At 41.6% G+C, this 25072-nt stretch overlaps 1 protein-coding gene across 1 annotated transcript in view; it reads right to left on the bottom strand.

Moving 5' to 3' along the window:
* The window catches only part of TRPM3 (transient receptor potential cation channel subfamily M member 3), a 783591-nt gene extending 765191 nt beyond the window's left edge, over positions 1–18400 (bottom strand). The window contains exon 1 of the mRNA XM_069763506.1: positions 18247–18400. Coding sequence (XP_069619607.1) covers positions 18247–18336 — 90 coding nt within the window. The 5' untranslated portion in view covers positions 18337–18400. The remainder of the gene's footprint in view (positions 1–18246) is intronic.
* Between the last annotated feature and the right edge of the window lie 6672 nt (positions 18401–25072).

Raw genomic sequence — 25072 nt, 5'->3', positions numbered from 1 at the left:
GGTGGAAAAAATTATGTGCGCCCAAATGTGAAATTTGAGAAATACAAAAATACATTATAAACCCATAAAGTTTAAGTAGGTATAGAGAGAGCAATTACATCAGGGACTTGGTGCAAGTAAGAGTGCTCTACCTCATAGGGAAATGTTAAATTTCGAAATGACAAATAGGATGTGGTGGTTGTGGTGATGAAGGGGCTGATACAGATTTTGCCTTACGGTTTAGGAGCATAAAGATATCCTTTTGTTTCAATGGGGCATGTATCATGCAATCAGTAATACTCAAATTATACAATCCTGTTTATGATGTGTCAGTGTCATATTGACATTAATCTGGTGCATTCAGTTCTAATGAAATACATAATTATATGCTTACAGATGTGTTCATCCATATCTTTTTTTGAAGAAAATCTATATAAATCTATTACAATATCACAAGCTAAAAACCTTAACAGACTACAAAACTGGGTGGCCACACATAGTAATATATAGCATACACATCTTGTGACAGAGTATTGTAAAATCTAGTCTTCTATAAAAATACAAATATATATATATAGATATATATATATATGGTATATATATATATATATATATATATATATATATATATATACACTGTACTAGATGGTGGCCCGATTCTACCGCATCGGGTATTCTTGAATATGCATGCCCACGTAGTATATTGCCCAGCCACGTAGTATATTGCCCAGCCGTGTAGTATATTGCCCAGTCACGTACTATATTGCCCAGCTATGTAGTATATTGCCCAGTTACGTAGTATATTGCCCAGCCACATAGTATATTGCCCAGTCACGTAGTATATTGCCCAGTCACGTAGTATATTGCCCAATCACGTAGTATATTGCCCAGCCACGTAGTATATTGCCCAGTCACATAGTATATTGCCCAGTCACGTAGTATATTGCCCAGTCATGTAGTATATTGCCCAGTCACATAGTATATTGCCCAGTCACGTAGTATATTACCCAGCCACGTAGTATATTGCCCAGTCATGTAGTATATTGCCGAGCCACGTAGTATATTGCCCAGCCATGTAGTATATTGCCCAGCCATGTAGTATATTGCCCAGTCACATAGTATATTGCCCAGCCACGTAGTATATTGCCCAGCCACGTAGTATATTGCCCAGCCATGTAGTATATTGCCCAGTCACATAGTACATTGCCCAGCCACGTAGTATATTGCCCAGCCACGTAGTATATTGCCCAGGCACGTAGTATATTGCCCAGCCACGTAGTATATTGCCCAGCCACGTAGTATATTGCCCAGTCACGTAGTATATTGTCCAGCCACGTAGTATATTGCACAGTCACGTAGTATATTGCCCAGCCACGTAGTATATTGCCCAGCCACATAGTATATTGCCCAGCCACGTAGTATATTGCCCAGCCACGTAGTATATTGCCTAGTCACGTACTATATTGCCCAGCTATGTAGTATATTGCCCAGTGATGTAGGATATTGCCCAGCCACGTAGTATATTGCACAGTCACGTAGTATATTGCCCAGTCAAGTAGTATATTGCCCAGTCATGTAGTATATTGCCCAGTCACGTAATATATATATATATATATATATATATATATAACAAATAGTTATAGGTCCACCTTGACATGTGTCATGATAAATAAGATTGCCTTATAACTATAATGATCCATTCTCAATTTGTAAAATGTCTATCATTTATTCTTGCTCTTAAATCTGAATTTAAACCAAGAAATACCCTTGAGATTCTGAAGCATTTCAGCTTCTTATTCCTTTAGGTTCTGCTTACTGGGGCTTCTATCCAATATATTCCAGTTAAGAGTATACATAAATCTAACTAAGTGTACTCAATTTCATTCCAACATTTCTTTATAGTATAAGTATCACTTTTTTATATTAGGATGTACCGTACGTTGTATTTTATTGTCGATAAGGAGAGAGGAGTTTCAATAATGCTTCCAACATTATGTTAAGGCAATCGAAATTAGTTTCCTCTATGCGTGTAGAGGGAACAGAGAACAGATACCAACTCCTTGTTAATGTACTTATCTTTGTCTATACCTTTCTCCACTGCATTCACATCCTCAAACTTTCACATACAAGACTTTTTTTGTGCCTCTTCTTTTGTGGAACTCTCTCTCTCGGGTCGGCTTTAGATATGGGTGAACCCAAACTGTAAAGTTCTGAACTCGTACCATGGGAAACCTGTGTTACAGTTCGAGTCCAGTTCGGGTCCAGGGCCTGTAAAAGCATAAAATTAATCATAAACATTATAATTATACTTACCTGTCCAACGACGCATCCTCCCGTCCCACTGTCTCCCGGCCGCATCTGCTTCCGGGGCCGCTCATTAACTTCCGGCGGTATTTACTGCACTCAGCAGTCTTTGGCTTTTTCCGGCTCGAACTTTACAAAAAAAACTCAGGCGAACCTGCCGACCCCGATCATCGAGGGGTTCACCCATCACTAGTCGGCTTCCATTCTTTAACTCCCCAATCCTTTAAACCTCCAGGGACCCCATTCTTATGTTGCATATAGCCTAACTATGGTTTTAAATATATCTCCAATAAAATTGATGTTTTAATTCCATGATCATCCACGCTGGAGAACTATCTCTCTTCCCTAATCCTTTAAACAGTTGGTAAAAACTTGGCTTTCCCTTGGCTAAAGTGACCTTGAATCTGTTCCGCACGCCTTAGAGGTTGTGAGTTTCTTTGTGCGGTATTCCTAACTATGGTAATTCACCTTGTTTGATGGAATTACCCATAAGAGCAAACAGAGTCCTGAACAAATATGTAGCTGATATTTCTTAATCACTGAGATTGAGATTTCCTCCTGGGTATTTAAGCTCTTTTCACTTTCTTATGCAGAATGCGAGCTAGATGCAAAACTTCTGTTAATTTGTCACAATAATCACTTCCATGATTAAAGGCGTTGTCCAGGTTTATCATGAAAGTTTACAGCCGCTCTATGTGACTACAGACTTGTAAATGCTCCCAGAATGTGCAGCGTGATGTGAGAATTTTCTAGTGGCTATGGCAAGACCGAGCTATCATGTGACCACAAGTAGATGATTCTCACAACCTTGGCCATATTCCGGCTAGACTTAGTCAATTCACTTGTATTGAGTGAGAACGTGCACATAAAGTGATTGCAGACTTTCTTGGAAAATCTGGAAAACACCTTTACTAAATCTTTGAGTGCAATGAAATTTACGGTGCATCACTACATAATTTTTTATGAAGCGCCAAAGAGCAGATCAATGGCGTTTATGGAGGCTTTCCCATAATGGCCCCACTTTCTCTATTTCTCTCACACCCCCATTTCAGCATTGTAAATCGAATCTCTGGTGCAAATTTTACAAAACTGGTGCAATCAAATTTCCGAAGACCTGCTCATCTCTAGTTCTAAATCTTTTGAGTGGTATTTTGGTAAACTACTGCAGCTGAGGCCGGTTTCACACGTCAGTGGCTCCGATACATGAGGTGACAGTTTCCTCACGTACCGGAGACACTGACTCACGTAGACACATTGAAATCAATGTGTCAATGCACATGTCAGCGTGTTTTCACGGACCGTGTGTCTGTGTGCAAAACACGGAGACATGTCAGTCAGTGTTCGTGGGAGCGCACGGATTAAACGGGCCCATTAAAGTCAATGGGTCCGTGTAAAACACGTACCGCACACGGACGCTGTCCGTGTGCAGTCTGTGTGCCGTGCAGGAGACAGCGCTACTGTAAGCGCTGTCCCCCCCACATGGTGCTGAAGCCGCCATTCATATCTTCTTTCCAGCAGCATTCGCTGGATAGAAGATATGAAAAATCAATTTTTTTTTTTCTCTAATAAAGATCCCTGTTCCCATTCATATTTTTTATTTTTATTATTTATTATACACATAAATATTCATTCCGATCCCGATTCCCGATATCGCAAAAGTATCGGAACTCGGGATCGGAATTCCGATACCGCAAATATCGGCCGATACCCGATACTTGCGGAATCGGAATGCTCAACACTAGTAGTAAATGCTATGTACATAGTATTTGCAATGCGAGTATTACATATACAAGCAGATAATAAACCCAAACACTACTTGACGGTGCAAATTCTAAGACTTTATCAAAGATCTATGTACGTAGTATTTATAACATGAGTATTACATATAGGAGCACACGATAAGCACAAACACTATAAAAGGAATGCATTACAAAAGAGGATCATGACCCAAGAGCTGGTCTGTATGGTAAATATGTCTGCCCCTTTATTTAAGCGCAGGATACAGAAGGAATAGAAAATGCTCATCCCTGTATGTAAGTATGAAGGAGGCGCGTCCCTTACAGACTGACGACCCCCGCTGTACCTGTCATCCTTCCTGTGCAATACACATGTTTACATGCACAGTAGGTATAATGGCTTTGTCTTTATTTTGTGTCATCGCTCTATGTGGGAGAGAGACAGACAGTGATAATAAAAGGCTACAACAGCTGCAAGAGAGAATTCTTCCTTTTCAAATATTTATGCTGTTCATTTTTAACTAAAAGAGAAAAAAAGATCTGTAGAGGTGGAACCTGATGCAATCCTCCCGTAGAAACAAGGTGGAAATAAAATATTGCTCAACTCAACATTGACGAGGCACTGCAATCTACAGTATGTCCCATTATGTCTATGAGTGGATTGGCGTGTGGTAAGTAAAAATTGTAGATGCAGCTCATCCAACCAGATGAAGCTTAGGTAGACATGACAAATTTGTTGAGGGTTCATGGATTTGTCTTGTGGGACCAAATATGATGGAGTAATAAGCAATGCAAAGCCATCCAACACATACACTTACATTCAAAGCTTTATTACATCAGGTTATAATAAGAGCACGCATCAAATGGCTCGTGGTCTGTGTGACCATGTTGGAGTTAAAGAATAACTGCTAGTATTTCATCAGAAATTTGGGTGAAAAAGGGTTTCTTTGAGATTTTGCATCAATGTTGCTCCCAGTACAAAGCCAGTCAAAGTGCACCAGCACCAGCTACGGCTCGAACTACTGCTGCAGTACCTGTGCCAGCTCAGGTACGATGCCAACCACGGTGACTCTCATATCATTGACACTTAAAGTTTTGTCATGTCAATAACTAAGCTCGGTTTTAGCAACTGCTCCTGGTGATAAAAATGAGCAATCCAGAACACTGAGTGTATGTTCCCATGGTCAGTGCTTTGGACGCAGCACATGTTCGCTCCGTCCAAAGCTCTGCTGGCTTTTGAACGTAGGTGATCCCGCATGTGTTCACTGAACCGTGTGGAATTACCGCACCCAGTACATTGAACGGGTGAGATTTCTCTTGCGGAGACTCGCATCACCACAAGATAAATAGACATGCTGTGGTCTGGAAAGACGCGACACATGTGCATCTCCGCAGGGAAGCTGCGGGAGTCGGTGCACGCATAGTGGAGATAGGATTTCTTGAAATCCCATCTACTCTGTTGTAACATCTAACCACTGCGGGTTGGATGCTGTGGATGTACGCAGCATCCGACCCGCAGCGTTTACTGACCGTGCGAGCATACTCTAAGAAGCCACAAATAAATAAGTGATCAGCACACAGAGGGTTAAATGCTCTCTGTCTGTTCAACAAACATATGAATAAATCAATAGTACAGACGAATGTAAGAAACATTGTAATATATTTTAGCATTAGCATAAGAAATCTACTTCTTTCTGCATTTATGAGATATTTCTTCCATTTCTCATGCCTCCTGAATTCAGAATACACTCAGAAAACAGATTAAATCTGTCTTGGTTAAAGCAAGGTGAAATGCCAGCACAGCGAGTTGTCAGGTTTTACAGCCTATTAGTTTCTATGGAGAGAGGAGGTGGAGGAGGAGCACTAAGCACAGGCAGACACAGGAAGATCTGCTGCAGCTTTCATAAAATCTATTTCTCTTCAGTGCTGGATTCACAGCCACAGTGCTTAGTATGGCTTTGTAATAATAATAAGCCCAAACATGACGTTGCTCCTTCTGCAGAGAAAAAAGTAGGAAGCTATTCTATTATGTCACAGAAAACGAACAATTAAAAGTAGAGTCTGTAAGGGCAAACTGGTAAAACATGCAGGACACAAACCATATCCTAGAAATAGTGTTATATCTCATATTCACCTACAGGACAGGTTATTCTGAAAAGATACCTGAACATACAGGTATACTATAAGACTTTCATACAGACCCTACACTTATATTTGAATTTTACCTGTGCTCCAAATGCCGCAATCCACTTTTGAGCTTGGACCCAATGATCAGCCATAAAGTCACTCAACCCCTTGTGGTCATCAAAAATGTATCCAGGATTGTATAGGAAAAATTCATCTAGTCACTATTTCTAAGGACAAAATGTTGCATCTACGTGTGCATCCTGCTGTCCTTCTACAACATGAGGTTGTATCTGGAGCAACATTACAATTCGGTATAAAGCCTCTGCAGTAAATCCTTAAACTGGACTTTTGTCTTTCCGAAGCAGAAAGCCGGGGGATTAGTGGTTATCAAGAAAGTGTACTGTAGTGCTTGGAAAGCAATGTAACAGATTTCTTTTTCTGGCAGTGATATCTCTGCAACATATCTGGGTAATTAAACATGAATCTTGGCGATGTGAAGTAGAGCACTTGAAACATAGGACCATCGTGTGTGATCATGACATAGCAAGTGAAATACTATTTCATCTACAATATTAATGCTGTTATCCCTATATTTGTTGTACTTTTAAAGCAAATCTGTTCATTTAATACATGGCCCTACGTGAGGACAGCATATTACAGCTGGATACACCGGACACATCCTTTACGAGTCCAGCGTATTCATGAGGAGAGCATTCCTTCGCTCTCCAGCCTTCCCTCACTGAAGTGACTCATCGCCACTGCCAAATTAGACCAATTATTGGCAAATTCACTTTTCTTCATGTAGGATAGGTTTCACATCACTTATTTCCTAAAGCTAAAAGTCTCATCCAGTCTCGTCTTTGGCAGTAGAAGACTGCAAATACACATCGTAAATAGCTGGTGGGCACAGACAGTACAGGGCCCTTGCGTAAGAACAATATACAGTTAGGGCCAGAAATATTTGGACAGTGACACAAGTTTTGTTATTTTAGCTGTTTACAAAAACATGTTCAGAAATACAATTATATATATATAATATGGGCTGAAAGTGCACACTCCCAGCTGCAATATGATAGTTTCCACATCCAAATAGGAGAAAGGGTTTAGGAATCATAGCTCTGTAATGCATAGCGTCCTCTTTTTCAAGGGACCAAAAGTAATTGGACAATGGACTCTAAGGGCTGCAATTAACTCTGAAGGCGTCTCCCTCATTAACCTGTAATCAATGAAGTAGTTAAAAGGTCAGGGGTGGATTCCAGGTGTGTGGTTTTGCATTTGGAAGCTGTTGCTGTGAGCAGACAACATGCGGTCAAAGGAACTCTCAATTGAGGTGAAGCAGAACATCCTGAGGCTGAAAAAAAAAAGAAAAAATCCATCAGAGAGATAGCAGACATGCTTGGAGTAGCAAAATCAACAGTTGGGTACATTCTGAGAAAAAAGGAATTGACTGGTGAGCTTGGGAACTCAAAAAGGCCTGGGCGTCCACGGATGACAACAGTGGTGGATGATCGCCGCATACTTAATTTGGTGAAGAAGAACCCGTTCACAACATCAACTGAAGTCCAGAACACTCTCAGTGAAGTATGTGTATCTGTCTCTAAGTCAGCAGTAAAGAGAAGACTCCATGACAGTAAATACAAAGGGTTCACATCTAGATGCAAACCATTCATCAATACCAAAAATAGACAGGCCAGAGTTAAATTTGCAGAAAAACACCTCAAGAAGCCAGCTCAGTTCTGGAAAAGTATTCTATGGACAGATGAGACAAAGATCAACCTGTACCAGAATGATGGGAAGAAAAAAGTTTGGAGAAGAAAGGGAACGGCACATGATCCAAGGCACACCACATCCTCTGTAAAACATGGTGGAGGCAACGTGATGGCATGGGCATGCATGGCTTTCAATGGCACTGGGTCACTTGTGTTTATTGATGACATAAGAGCAGACAAGAGTAGCCGGATGAATTCTGAAGTGTACCGGGATATACTTTCAGCCCAGATTCAGCCAAATGCTGCAAAGTTGATTGGACGGCGCTTCATAGTACAGATGGACAATGACCCCAAGCATACAGCCAAAGCTACCCAGGAGTTCATGAGTGCCAAAAAGTGGAACATTCTGCAATGGCCAAGTCAATCTCCAGATCTAAACCCAATTGAGCATGCATTTCACTTGCTCAAATCCAGACTTAAGACGGAAAGACCCACAAACAAGCAAGACCTGAAGGCTGCGCCTGTAAAGGCCTGGCAAAGCATTAAGAAGGAGGAAACCCAGCGTTTGGTGATGTCCATGGGTTCCAGACTTAAGGCAGTGATTGCCTCCAAAGGATTTGCAACAAAATATTGAAAATAAAAATATTTTGTTTGGGTTATGTTTATTTGTCCAATTACTTTTGACCTCCTAAAATGTGGAGTGTTTGTAAAGAAATGTGTACAATTCCTACATTTTCTATCAGATATTTTTGTTCAACCCTTCAAATTAAATGTTACAATCTGCACTTGAATTCTGTTGTAGAGGTTTCATTTCAAATCCAATGTGGTGGCATGCAGAGCCCAACTCGCGAAAATTGTGTCACTGTCCAAATATTTATGGCCCTAACTGTATGGTCCCTTTGCAGTCCAATAGCTCCTCATAATGCACAATTCAACCTACTTTGGAGGTGGATGTGGCCTCATTAACTCATGGGCCCATATATTGTTGTGGTCGAAAAATGGTGGAGCAGAACTGGAGTGTTGCTTTAAGTATACATCCACTTATAAAATGAAATATTACTGGGAACTTATTGATTTTAGAAGGTGTTTTTAGCATAAGTTAAAAGAAAGGCCCAAGTGGTGATCATACCTCTGTTGGCATAGCATTAGCAGAACTTTAAATACTTGCCTAAAGTAGAATATTATGGTGTCAGCTAATCAAAGTTATTCTCATAATAATTCTCATCAGTTCCTTGTGCTCTTCCCGATTCCTCCTTTCCTCCAATATGGACCAACATTGAATCGCACTCGGACCAATGTTATTATATGGGGTTGTGCACAAGTCCAAAAAATGAGGCAAAAAATCAAGTCATGCACAATTTGAATCTGTAAATCGGATTACTCTCGGCCATGCAAGTCCGTGAGTCTGTGGAAAAAAATCGGACTGCACCAGGATTATACCTATATTCACAGACTGACAGAACAGAGAAGATGGAGACATTTTGGTTTTCCATCTTTTCTTCATTTGAGATTGTTGGATCACACTGTGATCATACACAATAATAATAATAATAATAATAATACTCTGATCACAGTGTGATTAGCATATTTGGACCACTTTTCTCGGTTGAGAGAAAATAATTCTCTTAGATGAGAACTTCCACACTCAGCTAGAGAAGTCTTGGGCAGAGCATTGCTCTCGGGGGGGGGGGAAGATGGATCTCTAAATGATGAATGTCCATTAGAAATTGTCCCTTATTATTTCCCTATAATTCGCCCCTGGTGAAACATCTTTACATTTCTACTTGATTGCACTAATCAGACTGCTTTTCCAGAATCTCCGTGCCGTATTTGCCGGCAACAATACTACGGAGCTCTGCATGTGCTGCATAAATGATATGAATGATACTGGCTCCAGAATTTCCCATTTATTCGTTTCCGTAATGAATTTTCTGCAATTATTACACTACAATATTAGATAATCATTTCTGCTGTCTTTAAAATGTGAGGATGATGATAGCTTAGCCAACACATTTACATCTGAAGTCGCAGGGGGAAATGTAGATTTCTTTACAGCCTCTGTACGTGCAAACTGTTCCTCCATCAATTCGCTGTTCAGGACGGATTAGTCATTGTAGTGCTGTAATGATAGATGGGCGATACGCTAATTGATTTGTTGGTTCACTGCTTTGTGTATGCATCTTTGAGCAAGAAGTCATCCATCTGGTAATAATAACAGTCAGGCCATAAAACACCACTGGATTAGCTGTTATATATTATATAATACATTGCATTATGTGACTGTAACATCTATATCATCAAACAAGTAATGAGCGTCTTGTGTGTAAATATTAGAGAGCACTGACGTTTTATAATAACTCCTTGCATATAAATGGGTTCAAGCTTCACGAAAACATTTGCATGTGGTTCATCCTAATACCCCAGGTATTAGGTCCACTTAGCATGCTCGTAGTACATGTACGCTACCTAGCCATATAGAGACCAGCGTGCGCCAAAGGAACATATACTCATATTATTTCCACACTTTATAAGTCAAGGGTGCATAGCTCCAAATTCTGGTATAACCACAAAAGCCCATTCTCTAAGGCCAGGGGCAGTTTGGTAAATCCTCATATAGTGGAGCTGTCATCATTATCTCCTGCTTGTGACATGGACAGAACATTGTGGTCTGTGGTGATCTTCCACATATCCTTAGTCTGACCTGGAAGGATCGAAACATTAACTTAACTCCACTCAAACAGTCATTTTCTCATTTTCAGATATTAAAGTGGAATTCTAGTGGCTTTTTACCTCCCGATTGCATTTGCATGACCCCTTATACACCTGCACACTTGGCACAGGGAGAGAGCAGTAAGCTGTTTCCCCAAATCTCTAAGGGGGACTTATCAGAGAAGAAGGGATCGGGCACGTTAATATCCAACATGTCCAACTACTCTTTCCAATAGAAAGAAAAGGACGCACTTACTGTTTCGGTCATTTGTATTTTATTCAAAAGCAGGTGAACACATAGCGGTAGGGGAGAAGAGGAGGAGACAACGGAGGACAATGTGTGTTTTACGCTGCAAGTGCTTCCATGGATCCAAGGTCCAACTATCCTTTCCCCCCCAGTATCTGCAGCCGGAGAAAGTTGGGACAACATTATGTAGCTGGCTGGTCCCACCAGTATCGGCAGGAGTGGCCAATGTTTGTCTAACATGTTTCGCCTGTAATGGAGACCTACTAGAAGAACAATGCACATTACTGTACATTGAAAATATGAATCCTGATTTAATATATTTCCTCAATGCTAAAATGATCCATTGATGATCTGATAACAATACCGGAGGCTAAGTTCACATTTGCGTATATGTGTGCAGCGTATCATCTGCACGCTCAAAAAAATGCCAAAACGCATGCAAAGGCATGTTTACGCTGCGTTTTTTATCCGAATCAGCTTACGCATGACGGCAAAAAAAAATGCTGCGTGTGCATGCGTATGTATACGTTTTTGTCTGCGTTTGCGTTGTTTATGCGTATGCGTTCCATATTTCCAGGAGGGCGTGTCTCAAAACAGTTCCTGGACATGCGCAGTCCGAAGTACGCAAGCGCATCGAACGCATGCGTACGCATGCATTCCCATAGACAGTAATGCATTTTTTGACGCTCTCAATCCGTAATCATCTGCATGCGCATGGCTGCGCATAATTGACGTTTCAAGAAATGCAACATGCTGCATTCGCCGGACACCGCCGAACACCACGAAAGGACGCACGTGTACGCATCTGCATGTGAATGCATGCAAACGCATGTCCCTGCGTACACCATGTTAAATATATGCACGCATGACGCATGCGGATCTATGCGGATCAAACGCTGCGCACAGATACGCTAATGTGAACCCGGCCTGAGTGCAGTGATGTCATGGCAGCCTTGATTCTATCTAAGCAGAAAAATAATATCTCTTGTACATCATAGTAGGCTAAAATTTTTACAGATAAGTCTGCAATACTGTCCTACTCATCGCTCTTCACAAGTCATTATATGGCAGGATATAAAATGTGTTTTACATGTTCTCATGAACACTATATGACTTTTATTCTTCTAACACGTCAGTCTAAATGGCTGCCTATTCAAATTTACTGGTTTCCTTTAAAATATAAGAAATTCTCCTTCCAGTTATCTTCTAGCTTGTGTATGAACAGTGTTCAAGTACACACAAAAGCTGCAAAAATAATTTTGAATATACACAAAACTACTTTCATTAAAAAAGTCGGATACTTCTGCAGGTATGAACCATCAAATAAACAATTAAGTTAGAATAAAACACTGTGATTAGAAACAGAAAGGCTATTTCCCTGCAGATCTAGGGTTAATGTGCAAGCAAACAGTGTTATAATGCTGCACCGCAGGCTGTCAATCAAGGTGCCGAGGTGTGCCTGTAGCCAGTGCTCACAGTATAGTGACCGATGACTGTAACTGCGCAGTGCTTGTCCCCGTAATAGAAAGTCAGTGGCTCTCAGGAGGAAATAAGTTCATTTTCTCCCAGTAGCCGCACTTTCTCTTAAGGCAGCTTAGCAACATTGTAAGGGAATGTGTCCACCTTCAGGATGGCTGTCAGTTTAGTCGGAGCGGCAAACCCGCTCTGCGCTTAGCTCCGCCCCCTTCTGGAACGCGATGATGCCGGATGTGTTCATAGCACACATCCGGGATCATCGCACCCCACACATAGGGCCCTGTGTTATACCTTGCGGCGACGCAGCGTCGCTGCAAGGTATACAGACATGTTGTGATCTTAAAAGACGCGCCGCATGTCTGGAGTCGCAGGGCCGCCGCGTGCGTGTTACCATGCATAGTGGAGACGGGATGTCATTAAATCCCCTCCACTATGCTGTAACATCTGGACGCTGCGTGTTTGACGCTGCGTCTCTATGCAGTGTCAAACACGCAGCGTTTCCTGCACGTGGAAACATACCCTAACACTGCTTACCTGCAGGGCAAACCTATATCTGCAGGTATATAGTGTTTTGCAAGGTGACAGGTTCCCTTTAAAATTGACCAAAATTATTTGCAGGATTCGAGACCAGCGACCACTTTAGGAGTCCATAGCCTCCAAACCAAAGCCCTGTGTATCGCCTTCCGCCTGCTAAAATCACCTGTGGTTTTCCTGATTAGAAGACTTGGCACAATGTCATGAGTAGGTTGTGCCGCAACATAATAATATAGCAAGGCTACTAATTAGAAGGGGCGTCATGGATGCAGTCAGGTAGAATGAGGTTCGTAGGGCTCTTACCCATCAGCCATAAACCACCCACGTAGTTGCTGTACCAGAATCCTGCAAATCTTTTTGCTTAATTCTTACAGATTTGTAGCATATAATGGCGTAACTAGAGATTGGGTTTTATAGGTAGCTGACGCACCAAGCCTTGCTACTTGATGGGCCCCTAAGATGCCTCCACTGATAAAATGATGCCAGTGTTATCATTGGAACATAGATAGGAAGTGTTATCGGAAATTTCCGTTGAAGTCTAGAAGCTTCAAATTACATCTTCAATATCAAATATCCACAATTTAAAGGGACTCTGTCACCTGAATTTGGAGGGAACAATCTCCAGCCATAGGGGCGGGGTTTTCGGGTGTTTGATTCACACTTTCTTTACCCGCTGGCTGCATGCTGGCTGCAATATTGGATTGAAGTTCATTCTCTGTCCTCCATAGTACACGCCTGCACAAGGTGACAGAGTCCTTTTAAGGGAATACTGTCATCAGGATTTTATACTGCAAACTAAAGACAGGTATGTAAACATGCCATAATGCTGAATAAATCCAGACTTTGCTTGTAGATTGTTTTTTGAGATTTTTTTAATGAAATCTTATGCAAATTAGTCAAAAGTGCAGTGGGGTGGGACAATGCACTTGCCTCTCCCCCTATTCGCCACCAGCTGCCGACCTTGACAGGCCATTTCTTCATTCAGTGAGCGCTTTCCCTAGTGAGATCTCGGACAAGCACTGTCATTCCCCTTGGCAGCCATTGCATGGTCCTGATGATGTTTTGAGATCCGGACGATTAATCTGCGCGTACACCGCCTCAGGCAATGACAGCATTGGCAAGTGATCAGGAAGCAAGCAGTAGGTAGGAAGTAGCGAGAGACGCATCCCACTGCACTCGCTACTCATTTCTATAAGATCTCGAAGAAGAAGGATTTCTACAAGCGAGGCAGGGGGTTTTTCAGCATTGGGGTTTGTTCAGTTTGGGGAACAAAATCTGGATGACAGGTTCTCTTTTACGGTATTCTCACAAACTGCACATATCGCCATATTCCATGGGTTCACAATGCTGCTGCAATTAGCTGGGATATTTAGGATGGCTAACAGCTTTGTTTACTAGGATACTTCTGAGGGACAGATCTGTGCTTATTACTCCTCCTGCCAAGCTTGGCGTTGGACATCGCAGTGTCTAATCTGGGCCAGAACACATTTTGGCCATAATCTTACTGAGATTGATTTGGATCTTGCACAATGCCATTTACAGCCACACTAAGTCACAGTGCCCAATTCATTATTTATAGCAGCTTTACAGTGTCAACAGAATGTGCTTCTTATTCTGCGGGTCAGTGGTTCTTCGCTTTTTACACACCTCCCTGCACACTACAGTGCTAATAATGGCCCCAAAGAAGGCAACAGTGAAAACATAAAGCATCTAAAAACATTAGTACATACTTGTATTCTTCATCAAATGACGGCTCTGGAGCATCTTTTCTTAGATCTGTGTCGTTCTTTTGTTACTTCTTCTACAAATGTATGAGTAAATTGACAACTGGGTGTTACCAGTTAGGGGTGTTTTCATATACACTGACACTATCCAATCAGTGTTTAGAGAGAACCGTGCGGGTTGGACAAGTGGAAGAAGTGGAATGGTAACACCCGCTGATAAATGAATCCAGACATTTCCAGGAGGAACAACGGTTGAGCAGCACAATGCAAAGCTTGAAGAAAATATGCTGCAACACTCATATATTATAGGTAAGCATTTGAGATGAGCGAACATGCGCGAATATGGTGTTAGCTGAGCATGCTCGGGTGCTAACTGAGTGTCTTCAGCGTGCTTGAAAAATTTGCTTGAGTCCCCACACCTGTATGTAACAAACAGCCAATCCCTGCATGTGTTGCTGCTGTCTAATAGCCAATCCCTGTATGTGTTGTGGCTGATTAAGCCAATCCCTGTATGTGTTGCTGCTGTCTAACAGCCACGAGACATGCAGGCGCAGGGACTCAAACATATTATTCGAGCACGCCGAAAATAATAGGTTAGCACACAAGCATGCTCAGATAACACCTTATTCGCGCACGTTCCCTCATCTCTAGTAAGCATCAGTTTAATACAACATTTATGGCAGGAAAGCTAAAAGTCATCTCTAAGTCACTTCTTTACCATATTTATTCAGTAATACATATTTGGTGTCAAAGACAAAGCATAGTAAAAAAAAATTAAAAAAAATGGAGTTGCCATGTAAGAATGGAGTATGATATTCTCATTGGCACTTTTTGAGAATTCACCTCCTACTAGTAAAAGTATATCATTGGGCAGCCAAGCACATACACAAAGAAAAAGAAACAACCAGAATTCTATGTGGGTCCACATCTAAAGCCCGGACCACCATTCTGTATGCATTATATCATGTATTTAATGCATATAAGAGTAATATCATGTGCACCCGGCTGTCAGTAAACCACAAGCTAAAGATTACTGACTGCTGGCACCCTGTTGTTATGCCCATTCTTAAAGGGAACCTGTCACCCCCAAAATCGCGGGTGAGGTAAGCCACCGACATCAGGGGCCTATCTACAGCATTCTGGAATGCTGCAGATAAGCCCCCGATGTATCCTAAAAGATGAGAAAAAGACGTTAGATTATACTCACCCAGGGGCGGTCCCGCTGCGGTCCGGGTCTGGCGCCTCCCATCTTCATCAGATGACGTCCTCTTCTGGTCTTCACACTGCGGCTCCAGCGCAGGCGTACTTTGTCTGCCCTGTTGAGGGCAGAGCAAAGTACTGCAGTGCGCAGGCACCGGGAAAGGTCAGAGAGGCCCAGCACCTGCACACTGCATTACTTTGCTCTGCCCTCAACAGGACAGACAAAGTGCGCCTGCGCCGGAGCCGCAGCGTGAAGACCCGAAGAGGACGTCATCTCATGAAGATAGGAGGCGCCGGACCCGGACCGCAGCGGGACCGCCCCTGGGTGAGTATAATCTAGCGTCTTTTTCTCATCTTTTAGGATATATCGGGGGCTTATCTACAGCATTCCAGAATGCTGTAGATAAGCCCCCGATACCAGTGGGCTTACCTCACCCGCGATTTTGGGGGTGACAGGTTCCCTTTAAGAGAACTGTTCAACAACTGTTCATAGAGAAACAACTAAATAATGACCCAAACTACCGGTGGTGAAAACCAATTCCAGACCCTTCAATCAGGGTTGCCAACCGTCCAGAAATATCTTGACGGTCCGTAAAAATAGGGCACTTTTTTGCCCTGTCTGTAGAAAAAATTGAAGCGTCCGTGATTTTTTCACCATTTTAGGCTGGTTTCACATTTGCATTTTTTGCCGCTGCGTTTTAACGCATTAAAACGCATGCGTTTTTTTCCTATATTTACACTGTACAGTGATTACAGCTGATGTCTACATCAAAATTATGGGATGTAGATATGGATCACTGATAATTATAAATGTGTATTATAGTTTTCCAATATGTCCGTAAAAATTATTGTGATTTTTTTATTAGCTGTTCAGAAAAAACTAAAAAGTCATGTTGACAACACTGCCTCCGATGTGCTATATGCTATGCTGTTTTGCTACATATAGGAGGTTTTTTAATGCAGTGGCACGCACAGATCCCCTGCATCATTAGACCTTGGCAAGTGTATTGCTTTGTGCGCCAGATGTTGAAAGGACCAGACATGGGTTTTCGATGGTGATAGCACACAATATTAAATCTTCTGTAAAGGTAGTTGGAAAATATGAAAACCAAGTAACAAAACGCACAATATTGCATCAGAAATAGGAAATAATGACAAGTCTATTTCAGGTATTCAAATCCAGGTTTTGCCAAATTCTTCCCCTATGCTAGAAAGCAGAGATTTCTTCCAAGGAGCGTTCTATAAAATGCAGTATGCGTTTCATGACCACTGTACATAAGCTTTTACGTCACTGATGCCCCCGCTCTTAATTCCTCTGCGTGATGGCGTGGCCCCTGGAATAGCCTGTTGTCATTACTGCGCTGACATCTGTCACAGACCTGGCGCTCACTACTTTGTCTGGCTGCTGCTCTGGACATCTGAGGCTTATCAGAAGCCAACCCCTATACAGACTGGCCCAGGAGTCAAGGCATACATATACCCCAGAATGACCATTAGTACACAGTGCAAAGTAGTCGCCGTATTAAAGGGATCAGCCTAGATGTCTGATGTCGGGCAGATGCTGGGATTACATAATACATAGTAAGAAACTAATCAATGCTTCCGATTCCCCTAGACGCCGGATGTATTATGATATGCTGCATTGCAAGCCCAGCCACCGATCCAGCACCCGATAGTCCCAACTTTTACATTTCTTACTTATTTCCCTTTTTCCTTCATTTGTATAGCGTACGGCACATTTGATGCAAGATTTCCATTTTCCAGCACAGCTAAATATTTAATGACGTGCAAGTTTGTGGTGAGCAGAACAGCATTTATTCCAGATGGAAGTGACTTGACAGTAAGATTCATTACATCCCAGGATTAATGCTCGCAAAGAGATGAACTGAAATGCATCACAATTGACTTTTAATGTGTCGTCTCCGGGTGATAAAGTGAGATTTTAGCATTTCTCTTCCTTTAATGACTCCCACAAATGGAGACAATGCTGGAATTAACGCATTCACGTCTGAGGCTATTGGTCTCTCAGGGTTATGGAGCGAACTAGGAAATTAGCATTGTATCAACTGTGACAGTCTTTTGTTCCATGCCTGCATCCTGGACGTATCCTCCTGTGACACAAGACCCCGGGCTATACACAAAATACTTATGGTTTGGCTGCAGCCTGGAACATGTATACATATATATATATATATATATATATATATATATATACATATATATATAAATATATATATATCGGAGCGCAGGGTCTATGGGACAGAAACACGAGACCATTGTTCTGTCTTTTACGCCAGTTTTAACCCTAACTTGTAAATACCCAAAACTGGCATCACGGCAAATCGTCGACTACCTGCCCACAACATAGATCCTATTATGATAAAACGTTATGAGCAGTGGTATTTCACAGCTCCTATTATGTAGATTAACAAAGTTATCACTAGACAGAGTGCGAAAACATCAATTCTCCCCAATGACATGCCATTATTTTCCATCCATACCTTTAGAAGTCTGACAGAAGGGAGAAAGGCAGCATGGCAAAGCTTCCGAATGGTCCAGTTTAGAGGTCGGGGAGCATCAGTTTGACTCATGTCCCTTTGTAATATTCCAGTGGGAAATTGCACATTAAACCTTGAGAGATATCTACAGAACAAAAGAGCCCTTGCAAATCTGACATTCCATGCTCATCAACATGTCCACACCAGCTTTGTAGCAATCCCGCACAGCTGATGCTCCCGGGAACTTGGAAGGCTGGAAAAGTGGATTTTCTTTTAGCTCCTGATCCTCCTTAAAAAAAAAAGAAAAATCAACCTCCTGTCTTGAAGCAGCAGTGCTCATGCATACCAAATGTGGCTGAATGGAAGCAATCAGCCTGCTGCTCAGGGGAGGGTAGTCGGTTTAACGAAAAGGGGTAGCCTACATAAAAATAGGAATCTACCTCTCTCAGTCTTATGTGTCTCTCCTTCACCTCCTCCTCCTCCTCTTCTTCACTGCTCCCAGTTACACATGCTGCTTCATTGACTTTCCACACATGCCATGTATTCTGCCTATTCCCACTCTCTGGCTCGCTCTTTATTTGTTTTCATATTTCCACTTGTTTCACAGTGGGAAGTGGATAAGATCCATTTAGTTTAGAACTGGGTTATATGCTGCATCTCATTAGGGCAAAGAAATCCCAGAGAAAATACTTATGTGCACAAACTAGGATGATATACGGTAACCTAAAGTAGGCGCATACAATGGAATAGAGTATGTCTATTAATCTCTCTACAGTATCTATCTATATCTATCATCTATCTATATATATTTATATATATATATCTGTTATCTTATCTATCTATAGTATCTTTCTATATATCTGTTATCTATCTATTATCTATCAATTATTTATCTAGCTATCCTATATCTATCTTATCTATCATCTATCTATCCCATATCTATCTATTTATATCTATTATCTACCTATCTATCTATCTATCTATCTATTATCTATCTATCTATTCAAGCCTTGAGAAAGGCTCATTCAGAGCTGAAACGTCGCCCAGACATGTGGGTTGATTAAATCCTGCACGTTTTTTCACCGAAATAATGAAGTGCTGCCACTTTTTTTGAATTTTTTTTGAATTTCTTTTAATTTCTATGAAGTGTAGACGATGACTGGACGGATTGTTTGGGGGCCTTGCACCCAATGATAAGTATAATATTGCGCTGCTCCCTTTTTTTCTCTATCTATCTATCTATCTATCTATCTATCTATCTATCTATCTATCTATCTATCTATCTATCTATCACCTGTTTAGCTATTATCTATCTATCTATCTATCTATCACCTGTTTAGCTATTATCTATCTATCTATTTATTATTATTATTATTTATTTATATAGCACCATTAATTCCATGGTGCTGTACATGAGAAGGGGTTACATACAGGGTTATAGATATCTTTTACAGTAAACAAGTTTACAGTGACAGACTGGTACAGAGGGGAGAGGACCCTGTCCTTGCGGACTTACATTCTATGGGATAGTGGGGAAGAGACAGAAGGTAGGGGTGAGGCGGTGGTTCTGGTTGGTGAGGCAGCGGCTCTGATGGCGGTGAGGCGGCGGCTCTGGCAGCGGTGAGGTGGCGGCTCTGGCTCTATCTATCTATCTATCTATCTATCTATCTATCTATCTATCTATCTATCTATCTATCTATCTATCTATCTATAGTTGAAACCAGAAGTTTACATACACTATATAAAAAGACTCATATGCATGTTTTTCTCAATATCTGACATGAAATCAGAATAAACATTTTCTGTTTTAGGTTAATTAGGATTACCATAATTACTAATATTTACCAGATGCCAGAATAATGAGTGAGAGAGAGAGAGAATGTTTTAAGGCAATTTTATTACTTACTCCAAAGTCAAAAGTTTACATACACTAAGATTACGGTGCCTTTAAACAATTCTGGACAGCCTATATCATGTGTTTGGAAGCTTCTGGGTTTTTTTTGCAACTTCTGAGTTAACTAAAGACACATCTGTGGATGTATTTTAATGCACACCTGAACCAGACTGCTTATTTGGGTAGCATCATGGGAAAGTAAAAAGAAATAAGCTAAGTTATCAGTAAAATAATTGTGGACTTGCACAAGTCTGGCTCATCCTTGGGTACAATTTCAAGATACCTGAAGGTGCCTCCTTCATCTGTACAAACAATTATGCATCAGTACAAACAAGATGGGAATGTCCAGCCATCATGCCGCTCAGGAAGAAGAAGGGTTCTGTGTCCCAGAGATGAAAGTGCTTTGGTCTGACATGTGCATATCAACCAAAGGACAAAAGCAAAAGACCGTCTGAAGATAATGGTGAAAACTGCTAAGATTGTGTCAATATCCACAGTGAAACAAGTACTGTATCAACATAGGCTGAAAGGTCATTCTGCCAGACAGAAGACATTACTCCAAAAGAAACATAAAAAAGCAAGATTAATGTTTGCAAATGCATACAGGAGCAAATACTTTAATTTTTGAAGACATGTCCTGTGGTCTGATGGAACTAAATTTTAACTTTTTGGGCATAATGACCATCGTTACGTTTGGAAAAAAAGGGAGAAGCTTGGAAGCCTACGAACACCATCCCAACTGTGAAACATAGGGGTGACAGCATCATGTTGTGGGGTAGGGGTGACAGCATCATGTTGTGGGGTTATTTGGCTGCAGGAGGGACTGGTGCACTTGACAAAATAGATGGCATTATGAGAAAAGAAGATTATGTGGCAATACTGAAGCAACATCTCAAGACAGCAGCTAGGAAGTTAAAGCTTGGGCAGAAATGGGTCTTCCAAATGGACAATGACCCAAAGCATACTGCCAAAATGGTAACAAAGTGGCTTAAGGATAACAAAGTCAAGGTTTTGTAGTGGCCATCACAAAGCCCTCAATCCTACTGAACCTTTATGGGCAAAGCTGAAAAGGCCGATGCGAGCAAGACGACCTACAAACCTGGATCAGTTACACCAATTTTGTCAGGAGGAATGAGCCCAAATTCCGACCAACTATTGTGAGAAGCTCGTGGAAGGATATCCCAAACGTTTGACCCAACTCATTCAGTTTAAGGGCAATAGTACCAAATACTAATGAAATGTATGTAAACTTTTGACTTTGTAGTAATAAAAACTTCTTAAAACATTCTGTCTCATTATTCCGGCATTTGGCAAATATTAATAACTAGATTGTGGCTCGATTCTAACGCATCGGGTATTCTAGAATATGCATGTCCACGTAGTATATGGACAATGATGATTCCAGAATTCGCGGCAGACTGTGCCCGTCGCTGATTGGTCAAGGCAACCTTTATGACATCATCGTCGCCATGGCAACCATTATGACATCTACGTCGATACTGTGCCCGTCGCTGAATCAGAAACGGGAGATGTCTACGTCCTTTATGACATCATCGTCGCTGTGCCCGTTGCTGATTGGTCGAGGCCTGGCGGCCTCGACCAATCAGAGAGGCGGGATTTCCAGGACAGACAGACAGACAGACAGAAAGACAGAATGACAGACAGACGGAAAAAACCTTAGACAATTATATACAGTATATAGATTATGGTAATCCTAATTTGCCTAAAAAGAGAAAGGTTATTCTGATTTCATGTCAGATATTGAGAGAAACATGCATATATGTCTTTTTATATAGTGTATGTAAACTTTTGGTTTCAACTATCTATCTGTATAAAATCTATGTATCTATTTATACTATCATCCATCTACATTGTATCTATCTTGTAGAATGTAAGCCCGCAAGGGCAGGGTCCTCGCCCCTCTGTATCAGTCCGTCATTGTTAGTTTGTTTACTGTATGTGATATTTGTAACTTGTATGTAACCCCTTCTCATGTACAGCACCATGGAATCAATGGTGCTATATAAATAAACTAGATTGTGGCCCGATTCTAACGCATCGGGTATTCTAGAATATGCATGTCCCCGTAGTATATGGACAATGATGATTCCAGAATTCGTGGCAGACTGTGCCCGTCGCTGATTGGTCGAGGCAACCTTTATGACATCATCGTCGCCATGGCAACCATTATGACATCTACGTCGATACTGTGCCAGTCGCTGAATCAGAAACGTGGGATTTCTACGTCCTTTATGACATCATCGTCGCTGTGCCCGTCTCTGATTGGTCGAGGCCTGGCGGCCTCGACCAATCAGAGACGCGGGATTTCTACGTCGATGCTGTGCCGGTCTCTGATTGGTCGAGGCCTGGCGGCCTCGACCATACAGAGACGTGGGATTTCCAGGACAGACAGACAGACAGACGGAAAAACCCTTACACAATTATATATATAGATAATATTAATAATAATAATAATCTATCTATCTATCTATCTCATATCTATGTATCTATCAATTATCTATCTATCTGTATACAATCTATCTATTTATCAACTATTATCCATCTACATTTTATCTATCTATCTATCTATCTTATCCCATCCCTATCTATCTCATATCTATCTATCTATCTATCTATCTATCTATCTAATTATCTTATATCTATTAAAAAGAAGCAGCACACCATCATCTTAGTGCAAAAAAAGCTATTGTAATGGACAATTTGTGCGCAACGTTTTGGCTCTATGTGTGAGCCTTTTTCAAGCAGTATACAAGTGCACATTGAGAGTATTTAAGGTAAGTAAGTGAATACAATTTACATCAATTAGTATCTTGAGTCATGACAATACAATTTCATCACTATTATTTCATACTAGATGGTGGCCCGATTCTAACGCATCGGGTATTCTAGAATATGCATGTCCACGTAGTATATTGCCCAGCCACGTATTATATTGCCCAGCCACGTAGTATATTGCCCAGCCACATAGTATATTGCACAGGCACATAGTATATTGCACAGGCACGTACTATATTGCCCAGCCACATAGTATATTGCCCAGCCACGTAGTATATTGCCCAGCCAAGTAGTATATTGCCCAGTCACGTAGTATATTGCCCAGCCACGTAGTATATTGCCCAGCCATGTAGTATATTGCCTAGCCACGTAGTATACTGCCCAGCCACGTAGTATATTGCCCAGCCACGTAGTATATTGCTCAGCCACGTAGTATATTGCCCAGCCACGTAGTATATTTCCCAGCCACGTAGTATATTTCCCAGCCACGTAGTATATTGCCCAGTCACGTAGTATATTGCCCAGTCACGTAGTATATGGCCCAGCCACGTAGTATATTGCCCAGCTACGTAGTATATTGCCCAGCCACACAGTATATTGCCCAGCCACGTAGTACATTGCCCAGCCACGTAGTTCACATAGTATATTGCCCAGTCACATAGTATATTGCCCAGCTACGCACAGACCCACGTAGTATACAGCACAGAGCCACGTAGTATACAGCAGAGAACATAGTATACAGCACAGAGCCACGTAGTATACAGCACAGAGCCACGTAGTATACAGCACAGAGCCATGTAGTATACAGCACAGAGCCACGTAGTATACAGCACAGAGCCACGTAGTATATTGCCCAGTCACGTAGTATACAGCACAGAGCCACGTAGTATACAGCACAGAGCCATGTAGTATACAGCACAGGGCACCGTAGTATATTGCCCAGTCACGTAGTATACAGCACAGTCATGTACTATGCACCATATCCCTGTAAAAAAAATTAAAATAAAAAATAGTTACATACTCCCCTGGAGCCTCTGGATCGAAGCGGCCGGTTCCCGATGCTTGGCGCGCGGTCCGGTCCCAAGAATGCATTGCGGTCTCGCGAGACCGTACGTCATCATCTCACGAGACTGCAATGCATGCAACGGTCACCGGGACGTCGCGCGGAGCAGAAAAGGCCGGTTCCTGATCCCGGGGGGCCACCAGAGGGTGAGTATGTAACTATTTTTTATTTTTTTTATTTTTAACATTAGATATTTTTACTATTCATGCTGCATAGGCAGCATGAACAGTAAAAAGGTGGTCACACAGGGTTAATAGCAGCGTTAACCGAGTGTGTTACACCATGGTCAACGCTGCCATTAACCCTGTGTGAGCGCTGACCAGAGGGGAGTATGCGGGTGCCGGGCACTGACTGCTGGGAGGAAGGAGCGGCCATTTTTTTCCAGACTGTGGCCGTCGCAGATTGGTCGTGGCAGCTATGACAGGCAGCTGCCAAGGCCAATCAGCGAATGAATAACCGTGACAGAAGGACAGACAGACGGAAGTGACCCTTAGACAATTATATAGTAGATTTATACATAAAGTGAAAAAATTCAAAAGTGCATACAGTGCATTGTTATATAAAAATCCATAAACATCTCAATAATCTATAATAATAATAATAATAATAATAATTGATTGCAATGTGATCAGATGTACAGGATTATAATGCCACATGACTCACCCCATTTTTAATAACGCTGTTACCAGCATCCCAAGGGATCAATTGTGCATGCCAGAAAGAAACGAGATTGCTACTTGCGCCATTCTCGGCATCTCCAAAGATCAGCTGTACATGTCAGGAAGTGAAAACACTATTAAAAGCAGAGTGAGGTTCGCGGGTGCACAACTGCACTCCGGCGATCCCAGCGCCATCTTTATGATTGGAAATCCTACTTGTGCATGCACAATAGCGTCTCAGTTATCACAATTGCATGCATGCAAGTCTGTTATTAGAAGCACTCAGCGCCATCTTATTTATGGGTTGGTGGCCACACATTCTTCCCATACAGAATGGGTAGAGTATCTCAACAATGTAACCATAAGTGATTGTTTTATGCATGACCATCTACTGAGAAGACTCATAATATAGAGAAT

The sequence above is a fragment of the Ranitomeya imitator genome, chromosome 1 (assembly GCF_032444005.1).
Source record: "Ranitomeya imitator isolate aRanImi1 chromosome 1, aRanImi1.pri, whole genome shotgun sequence".
Lineage (NCBI taxonomy): Eukaryota > Metazoa > Chordata > Amphibia > Anura > Dendrobatidae > Ranitomeya > Ranitomeya imitator.
Note: the sequence above shows the minus strand (reverse complement) of the source record. Positions and strands in the feature narration are given on the sequence as shown.